Raw genomic sequence first — 10,260 nt, 5'->3', positions numbered from 1 at the left:
AACGCAAGCACAGCAGGATGAAGGAACTATCCGGGCCGTCATACCACAACCCGTTGATAGTGAATTCACCTCTGTGGCCGATAGGAACACCGATTTCACCACTTCAACTAACAAATCTACAAACCAGAGCAACCCGATCGTCATCTACGAGAAAACGAGCATAACTACACAAAGTCTATCCCCAGTGCCGACCGCAGTCGGTGTTCGTGAGCATAATAGTGTAGTTTGTACGACAGCGGTTGGCACTGTGGGGCTGGACCTTCCTCAGGTCAGTTCTAATAGCGTCAACCACCTCGCAGATACTGCTGTCCTTAACATTTTTACAGGTTTGACTGGTAACGAAGAACATATCCATGCTTCACCTCCACCTCTGACTTCACCCGGAGAAGGTCCATCGAGAGACCCGCATCAAGACGATGTTACCAGTATGAATCCAAACGTGAGAAACCCGTACCGAGATGACTCAACTAGCAGCACGACTCTATTTTCGAAGCAGCAAACAACAAGAACTACACAAAGTCTTTCCCCAGTGCCGGTCGCTGTCGGCAGTTCTGGAAGCAATCGTGTAGTAGTTTCGACAGCGGCTGGCACTGTAGGGCTAGACGTCCCACAGGTCAGTCCTATTCCACCTCGCTCACGAACGGATTCTATTGCGGTTTATCCCGTTACAGATGTAACCAGCACGCATCGAACGAATAACCGGTTTGGGGAAGAAGAGAAGAAAGTAGCTTTCCCACTTCATCACGAAGGGATCGACCGGGGGGAAGAGGACTGTCCTTACCTCCCGGATGTACAGTCCTCGCAATTCTCCTCCTGGCTTTCCGCCGGTGAAGGCACATCACAACAGCAGCTCCAGAACACCGATCTACCAACCACGTCGAGGAACCCTATCGGCGAGCCAATACGATCTCGTAGACGTTCGCCATCAACATCGTCGTCGTCAGCGACAATCACCACTCGTAATAGTAAAAGTTTCGCACTGCAGTGGAACATTCGGGGTCTGCGCTCCAATATCAGTGACCTTAAGCAGCTGATCGCCCAATACGAACCGAGCTTGATAGCGTTACAAGAAACAAAGCTGGACAACCGAGTGATCTCAGCAGATTTCGTCGGTAACAACTACACTCTACTACTTGAGACTGGGAGTCGCCGATACTGGCAACAAGGGGTAGGGCTCGCCATTCGGGATGGTGTACCCTTCGAGAGACTTGAGGTCGGTGGCAATATTCAAGCAATCGCTGTTCGGATACAACTGCCACATCAAATGACGGTGGTGTCGATCTACGTCCCTCCCAGTACTCAACAATGTCAAGAGCAACTGGGAGAATTCTTTGAGCAGCTCCCACGTCCGGTACTTGTACTGGGCGACTTCAACGCGCACCATATCTGCTGGGGTTCCAATAAATCTACAGCACTAGGCTACTTTATCGCCGAGAAAACATTGTCGGAAAGACTAGTCATTCTCAACGACAGATCGCATACCCGGATTGATCCAGCTACCGGTGTCACTTCAGCTATTGATCTCTCTATCTGTTCTGAAACTGTAGCCTCGAAATTTATTTGGCGAACTCTCTCGGACACCCATAATAGTGACCATTTTTCCATTCTCGTTTCCACTCCCGGACTGTCAAACGTCAACGAAAAGACAGAAATGGATCTACGACCAAACGGATTGGACAACTTACGAACGTCTAACCGCCAGCGCTATTCGACCGGGTGCCGAAATATCAATTGACTGTTTCGTTGACCGTTTGATTAAAGCAGCAAACACTGCGATACCCCGCACAACCGGCAGAGTCGGTCCCAAAGCGGTTCCGTGGTGGTGTCCGGAGGTTAAAGCGGCCATCAAAACGAGAAGAAAAACACTGAGAGCACTAAGGCGTATTCAAGCAGAAGACCCACGTAAAGCTGATGCACTAAAACACTTCCAAGAGGCGCGTGCAGCTGCAAGAAAGTCGATCCATGATGCCAAACAGCGATCGTGGGAGGAATTCGTCGCGAAGATATCTCCAAGTTCCACTGCGTCGGAGATGTGGCAGACAGTTAACAGGTTGAGAGGGAAACGTCAGCATCGACCAACTGTCATCAAGCGATCCAGCGGCTACATGGATAAGGCTGAAGAAGTAGCTGAAGAACTGGCACAACATTACAGCGAACGATCCGCCACCTCCAGCTACTCGCCATTGTTCCAAAGAGAGAAGGAAAAGGCCGAACGAAACCGCGTGAATTTCTAGCTAAATACCGACGATACTTACAACACCGACTTCACTCTGAATGAGCTGCTGTGGGCACTCGATAGAGGACGAAGTGGCTCTTCAGGCCCGGACTGCATCGGTTATCCAATGCTTCAGCGACTGCCATTGTCGGTGAAAACTGCCATGTTGGAACTATTCAATAGAGTATGGCGTAGTGGCGTATTCCCACCCTGTTGGCGAACTGGAATCATCGTACCAATTCCAAAGCCAAACTCGAATGACGCGGGTCCAGCTGCTTTCCGTCCAATCACCCTAACGAGCTGTATGGCGAAGGTTTTCGAGCGAATAGTCAACCGACGGCTGACCACTGAACTAGAGGCGAACGGGCGTCTCGACAAACGACAACATGCCTTCAGGTCCGGTCGAGGCACTGACACATACTTTGCGGAGTTGGAGAGGTCATTACCCGACCGTGACGAGCACTGTCTGATAGCGTCGCTTGACTTGTCCAAGGCTTACGATACCACCTGGAGGTATGGCATACTACGAACACTACAGAAATGGCAGATACGAGGTAGAATGATTTACGTGCTGAACAGTTTCCTGACAGAAAGATCATTCCAGGTGAATGTAGAGGGTTACTTATCGCCCGTGAATCCGCTGGAAAACGGTGTGCCACAAGGTTCAGTGCTCTCGGTTACGCTGTTTCTCGTGGCCATTCAACCCATCTTTCGCGTGGTTCCGAACACTGTGAAGATCTTGTTGTACGCCGACGACATCCTACTCGTAGTTTGGGGGAAGAAAGACCAGCCGCTTTATCGAAAGCTTCAGTCAGCAGTAAAATCCGTCCATAAATGGGCAAGAAGTGTTGGATTTACGATATCTGCAACGAAATCCAGCATCTTCTATTGTAGCCCTAATGCCCGACGTGCACCCAGTCAAGCAATCACGATAGATCGAGTTGCTATACCGACAGAAACACGCCTGAAAACTCTCGGCGTCACCCTCGATCGATCACTCAACTTCGTAGCGCACTGCAAATTGACGAAGAAGGCATGCGAATCTAGGCTGCGCATCCTGAAGATGATCGGTGCCAAACTTCCCCGTGGTCAACGCTCATCTTTACTGCAAATTGGATCCGCAATTATTACTTCGCGACTTTTGTATGGCATAGGGTTCGTTAGTAGGGGTGGAGATGCTGTCATCAAAACCCTGGCACCCGCATACAACAAGATGATTAGATATACATCTGGAGCATACGTCACCAGTCCGATTATAGCAATTATGGCTGAAGCAGGTACTCCACCGTTAGATCTCCTCATTCTCCAAACTATAGCCCAATTAACCATCAGAATGTTGGGAAACAGCAGGGAGAATGCTGACCTTCCCCTGGTTTGCCGAGCTTCCGAACGTTTGACAGAAATAGTCGGAACTCCTCTCCCAAACATCTACACCCGAACGCGACTATCTGATCGAAAGTGGTACGACCGCGCACCCCAGATCCTTTGGGAAATCAAGAAGCGCGTTAAAGCTGGAGACCCCTCGGGTATTGTTCGTCCAGTTGTTCAAGAGCTCCTGACAAATCATCTCAGCCGTTCAACAATCGTTTACACTGATGGCTCGAAAGACGATACCACAGTAGGCGCGGGAGTATTTGGAGAACACTTCCAACAGTCACTAGGTCTTCCACAGCAATGCAGTGTCTTCTCGGCAGAGGCATTCGCAATAAAAACAGCGCTAACAACATTCAACACGGTCAGCGACTTAGTAATAATGTCCGATTCGGCAAGCTGTTTATCGACAATCGAAGCCGGCACATCCCAGCACCCGTGGATCCAGGAAATTGAAAACCTGCTACGAAATCGTTCAATCAAGCTTTGCTGGATTCCAGGTCACGCTGGCATCCGTGGCAACGAGGAGGCTGACAGACTCGCAGGAGAAGCGAGGAACATTGCTCCATTAGCTATATCTGTTCCGGGGGCAGACGCCGTCAAGCACATCAAAACAGCTATCCGAAACCAATGGTACCGTCGGTGGTCAGCGTCCACTGAAGTAAAACTTCGCGAAGTTAAATTCGACACAGTGAAGTGGACTGACCGCGAGAATTCGGCCGAACAGCGAGTGCTTACCCGGCTTCGAATAGGGCATACCCGGCTAACACACGACTTTCTGCTAAAGAAAACTTCACCATCAGTGTGCGACTGCTGTGGGATCATTGTAGATGTCCGCCATGTGATCCTCCACTGCAGAAAGTACGACGACGTTAGAAGGAAGCACGACATCGAGTCGACTAGTCTGCGAGCGGCTCTGCGCAACGACAGGAAAAATGAGGAGAGTATAGTAAAATTCCTCAAGGAAACTAACTTGTTCAATATGTTGTAACTTGTATTTTGAATTGTAACTGATAATTGACAACCGCATTGAAACATTTTTCAGGTAAAATATTTTTCTTTCGACACGAATGCACCACTTCTTGGTGTAAAGTGTCGTTAATAAACAACAACAACAACAACAACGTGCCGTACGGTATCAACAACGCGCATACGGGAATTAAACACAGTGTTTTTTCAGTGTTTTTTGCGCTATCCGCGGTCTAATTGCTGACAAATAGCTGAGTGACGTGATTCTCCAGTGATTAACGTTGAAAGAATTGTGCAAATCGGTGAAGAAACGGCTAAATTAAGTGGTTTTTAGTTTTTACCCACGCGGTACTAAGGCATAAATAAACAGCCATCGCAGTGCTACCTACTGGGCCGACCGGCCCGTGTCATTCACTCGCTGTGGATGCCGGTCGTGTGTGTGACGGTGTGCTGAACGGGGGATATTTTTGAAGTCGTATAAAAGTGAAAAGTTTTTAAAAAATATTGAATTTTTTTTTGACGTTGGATTTGGTGGTAATTGAGATACCAATACAGTGTGTATCAATATTAGTACGGTACAGTGCGTGTCAAAAGTGTTGGAACGGCACAAAAATCAAAATCGTCAAAGTGCGTTTTTCTTGCTCGTATTACTATCTAGTGGCTGCGTAGAAACTAGTAAGCGAGCAGATTCATCACTGCGCACCTACAGTGTGTCCCAAAATTGTGGGAACACCTTGGAATAATCGACGTTGAAGGGGCAAATAAGGTAGGATCTTTCTTTTTTTACCTTTTTGTTCATTTGGGGGTATCGGGTGACCGTGCCAAAGAGTTTTCCAACGTCTGGTGGTGTAATCCAAAATGGCGGCCGCTAGTAGCGGTGACCCGGGAGGGTCAAGTAGGAGAAGATTGCCAGACTATATGGACCCGACGAATAAATTCGGCGAGTTAACGTTTCTGCAGATGACAGGCAAAGACGGTGTACCATTGCCTAGAAACCCGTTCATCATCGGTAAATCGGTAGAGGTTGTCGCTGGAGGTCCAATCGAAGGTGCGAATACCGAAGCTCAAGGGACACGGTATACCCTTCGAGTTAGAAACCCCGCCCAAGTTGCTAAGTTGCAGAAAATGAACCAGCTCATTGACGGCACTGAAGTAGTGGTTGAAGCCCATCCGAATCTGAACGTAAGCAGATGCGTAATTTCCTGCTACGATCTGATTCATATGAAAGAGAAGGATGTTTTACAGGAAATCATAAGCCAGGGAGTGATTCGTGTACAGAGAATTACACGAAAGGAAGCCGAGAATAGAGTAAATACGCCAGCGCTAATCTTGACCTTCTGCAAGACCACATACCCGGAATACATAAAGATCGGTTTGCTTCACGTTCCTACTTGCCCATATTTCCCGAACCCGATGCTGTGTTACGGATGCTTTAACTACGGCCATACACTCGTTCGATGTCCTGGTCCCCAGCGATGTTTTAACTGCTCGAAAGATAAACACGGCGCAGATAAATGCAAAGAAACGGCGTACTGTCGGAATTGTGAAGGCGATCACCAACCAACTAGCCGCGAATGTCCTGTTTATAAAAAAGAAATGGAGGTCATAAAAATAAAAGTATGCGACAATCTAACATTCCCGGAAGCACGCAAGCGAGCGGAACATCTAAGTAAAGGCAGCTATGCTCAGGCCACAGCACAACCGAATGAGATCCTTAGCAAGCTGAAAGAGTTGGAACTGGCAATGAAGAAGAAGGACGAAACGATCGCAAAACTTCTGGCGGAGACCAAACGAAAAGACAAAAAAATCGAACAAATGTTGGCGTACATCCATCAGATGAAACAACAGTCCGCCAGCCAAAAAAACCACAACACAACAAAGAACAGAAGCAAACGAGCCAACCAATCGGGCCTGTAACGAGATCCAGGAATAGTTCACCAGCGATAAATACGGATTCAAAACGAGGAAGACCACAGAAACAACACACCCCGTACAGCAAAACAACGACAACCTCTCCAGATAACTTAAGCCCACCACCAAAAAGAACCGCTGCCGCTACCACCAACGAAACGGTGGAATATTCAGACGATGAAATTGAGATTACCGAGACGCCTCCTAGCCAGCCTCTTCGATAATTCTCATTTTCACCAACGTTTGGATACCAACGACAACCCACGCACGAATACTGACCACGAGATAGATCGGTTTGGAAGAGAGGAAAGTGTAGTACTCCTTCCAACGCAAGCACAGCAGGATGAAGGAACTATCCGGGCCGTCATACCCCAACCCGTTGATAGTGAATTCACCTCTGTGGCCGATAGGAACACCGATTTCACCACTACAACTTGCGAACCAGTAAACAAAAAAATCCCGAGCGACGAACAGAAGGAGATCAGCAAAACTACATGAAGCCTTTCCCCAGTGCCGACTGCAGTCGGTGTTTTTAAACATGATAGTGTAGTTTGTACGACAGCGGTTGGCACTGCGGGGCTAGACTCTCCACAGGTCAGTTCTGACTTTGCCAAACCTATTACGGATACTGCTACGCTAAATTCCTTTACAGAGTCGACTAACATCACCGTACCCATACATCTCTGGAACCAACCATTGCTTTCACCTGGAGAAGGCATATCTACAGGAATGTTCCACGTTGGCTCAGCAACTCTAGCGTCGAAGCAGCAATCAACGAAAACTACACGAAGTCCTTCCCCAGTGCCGATCGCAGTCGGTGTTTTTGAACATGATAGTGTAGTTTGTACGACAGCGGTTGGCACTGTGGGGCTGGACCTATCTCAGGTCAGTTCCAAGTCTGCTAACCCTTTCACAGATACTGCTGCGCTAAACGTATTTACAGATCCGGTTGGCAACACTGTTCTTGCTGAACCTTGGCACCAACCGCTGCTTTCACCCGGAGAAGGCACATCGACAAGACTATACCACAACGAATCAGCAACCCGATCGTCGAAGAAGCAATCCACTAAAACTACACAAAGTCTTTCCCCAGTGCCGGTCGCTGTCGGTAGTTCTGGAAATAATCGTGTAGTTGTTTCGACAGCGGCTGGCACTGTGGGGCTAGACGTCCCACAGGTCAGTCCAATATCGCTTTATCTACGCGCACATACTGCTGCGGCTTCCTCTGTTACAGATGTAACCAGTTCGAGTCCAACGAGTAACCGGTTTGGGGAAGAAGAGAAGAAAATAGCTTCCCCACTTCATAATGAAGGGATCGACCGGGGGGAAGAGAACTGTCCCTACCTCCCTGATATACAGTCCTCGCAATTCTCCTCCTGGCTTTCCGCCGGCGAAGATGCATCGCAACATCACAACCAGTACCAGAGTACCGATCGTTCCGTGGATATCAGCACAAGCAACGTGCCAGCTGGACATCGAAGGTCACTTTCGTCTTTATCATCGTCTTCGTCAACGACTTCCGCCAGACGAGATAGTAGATGTTTTGCACTTCAGTGGAACATTCGGGGACTACGAACCAATGTCAGCGAACTTAAACAGCTTATTACTGAACACGAACCGAGCCTAATAGCACTACAGGAAACCAAAGTGGACAATCGAGTGATTCCAGCCGACTTCATCGGCAAGAACTATACTCTGTTGCTTCAGACTGGTAGCTGTCGACACTGACAACACGGAGTGGGCCTGGCCATTCGGGATGGAGTGCCTTTTGAGCGGATTGACGTCGATAAAGATATCCAAGCGATCGCAGTTCGGGTTCAACTACCACAGCAAATGACGGTGGTATAAATATACATTCCTCCCAGTACTCAACAGTGTCAAGAAAAACTATGTAACCTTCTCGAACAGCTTCCACGTCCTATGTTAGTGCTAGGTGACTTCAACGCTCATCACATATGCTGGGGATCCAACAAATCGACCGCACTAGGTCATTTCATCGCAGAAAAAACGTTGGAAGAACACCTAGTTATACTTAACAATGGGTCGCATACACGAGTCGACCCAGCCACCGGTGCTACTTCAGCTATCGACCTGTTAATTTGCTCCGTTACTGTGGCCTCGAAATTCACCTGGCGAACACTTCCAGACACCTATAACAGTGACCACCTGCCCATAACCGTTTCCATCCCCGGGCTCTCACATGTTCCAACAAAAAGGCGACAATGGATTTATGACCAAGCGGACTGGACGGCTTACGAACGATTGACCGCCAACGCTATACAACCGGGCGTCGAAATGTCAATCGACCGTTTTGTCGATCATTTGATGACTGCAGCAAACACTGCAATACCCAGAAGCAGCGGAAAGGTCGGACCTAAGGCAGTTCCTGGTGGTGGTGTCCGGAGGTAAAAGCAGCCATAAAAAGTCGAAGAAAAGCACTCAGAGCACTGAAGCGTATCGAAATGGAGGACCCACGAAAACCTGAAGCACTGAAAAGCTATCAGGAAGCGCGGGCAGCAACAAGAAAATCAATCCGTGATGCCAAACAACGATCGTGGGAGAAATTCGTCGCGAAAATATCCCCAAACTCCACTGCATCGGAAATGTGGCAGACAGTGAACGCGTTAAGAGGAAAACGTCAGCATCGCCCAGCCGTCATTAAACGTTCAGATGGCTACACGGATAATGCAGAAGAAGTGGCTGAAGAACTAGCAGAGCATTACAGCGCAATATCGGCAACATCCAGCTACCCTCCTTCGTTTCAAATTGAGAAGGAAAAGGCCGAACGAAACCGTTTCAACTTTTCACCAGATACCGACGGCATCTATAACTCCGACTTCACTTCGAATGAGCTTGTATGGGCGCTCGACAGAGGACGAAGTAATTCTACAGGTCCGGATTCAGTCGGTTATCCCATGCTACAACGACTACCATTGTCGGTGAAAACTGCTTTATTGGAGCTCTTCAACAGGGTTTGGCGCAGTGGTGTATTTCCATCCTGTTGGCGAACTGGAATTATTGTGCCAATCCCAAAGCCGAATTCGAGCGACACGGGTCCATCTGCTTTCCGACCAATCACGTTAACGAGCGGTATGGCGAAGGTATTCGAGCGGATGGTGAATCGACGGTTAACTACCGAGCTTGAATCGAACGGGCGGCTAGACACTCGACAACATGCCTTCAGATCCGGCCGGGGTACTGATACATATTTTGCGGAGTTGGAGAGGTCATTACCCGATCGTGACGAGCACTGTCTGATAGCATCGCTTGACTTGGCTAAGGCGTACGACACCACTTGGAGATACGGCATCCTGCGAACATTACGAAAGTGGCAGATACGCGGAAACATGATAAACATGCTCACTAGCTTTCTTTCAGAGCGAACGTTCCAGGTTAACATCGATGGGCATTTATCGCGCAAGCTACCGCTGGAAAATGGTGTACCACAGGGTTCTGTGCTCTCAGTTACTCTATTCCTCGTAGCAATCCAACCTATCTTCCGGGTGGTTCCGAATACCGTGACAGTGCTATTGTACGCCGATGACATCCTTCTTGTAGTGCGGGGCAAAAAAGAACAACCACTCTATCGAAAGCTACAGTCAGCAGTAAAATCCGTTCATAGATGGGCGAAAAGTGTTGGATTCACGATATCAGCAACAAAATCCAGCATCTTTTACTGTAGCCCGAATGCCCGCCGTGAGCCCACGCAATCCATCAGGATAGATACAGTAGCTATACCGTCACAAAATCAACTGAAAACCCTCGGTATCACTCTCGACAGATCGCTGAACTTC

The 10,260-nt window shown here is 48.5% G+C and overlaps 1 protein-coding gene across 1 annotated transcript; it reads left to right on the top strand.

Annotated features, from left to right (window-relative positions):
* Positions 1 to 2,774: 2,774 nt before the first annotated feature.
* Positions 2,775 to 4,577, top strand: LOC131680020 (uncharacterized). Its single transcript, XM_058960753.1, has 3 exons — positions 2,775 to 3,025; positions 3,110 to 4,247; positions 4,374 to 4,577. The coding sequence occupies exons 1-3, from the start codon at positions 2,775 to 2,777 to the stop codon at positions 4,575 to 4,577; spliced, it is 1,593 nt and encodes a 530-aa protein (XP_058816736.1).
* Positions 4,578 to 10,260: the final 5,683 nt, after the last annotated feature.

This window comes from Topomyia yanbarensis, chromosome 2 (genome assembly GCF_030247195.1).
Source record: "Topomyia yanbarensis strain Yona2022 chromosome 2, ASM3024719v1, whole genome shotgun sequence".
Lineage (NCBI taxonomy): Eukaryota > Metazoa > Arthropoda > Insecta > Diptera > Culicidae > Topomyia > Topomyia yanbarensis.
Note: the sequence above shows the minus strand (reverse complement) of the source record. Positions and strands in the feature narration are given on the sequence as shown.

Bases quoted from the DNA above. Each gene is read 5' to 3' on its own strand.
- LOC131680020 (XM_058960753.1), top strand. From the start codon at position 2,775: ATGATTTACGTGCTGAACAGTTTCCTGACAGAAAGATCATTCCAGGTG. The intron at 3,026-3,109 runs GTCAGCAGTAAA...CTTCTATTGTAG, and splicing joins CCGCTTTATCGAAAGCTTCA to CCCTAATGCCCGACGTGCAC. The intron at 4,248-4,373 runs GTAAAACTTCGC...TTTCTGCTAAAG, and splicing joins GGTGGTCAGCGTCCACTGAA to AAAACTTCACCATCAGTGTG.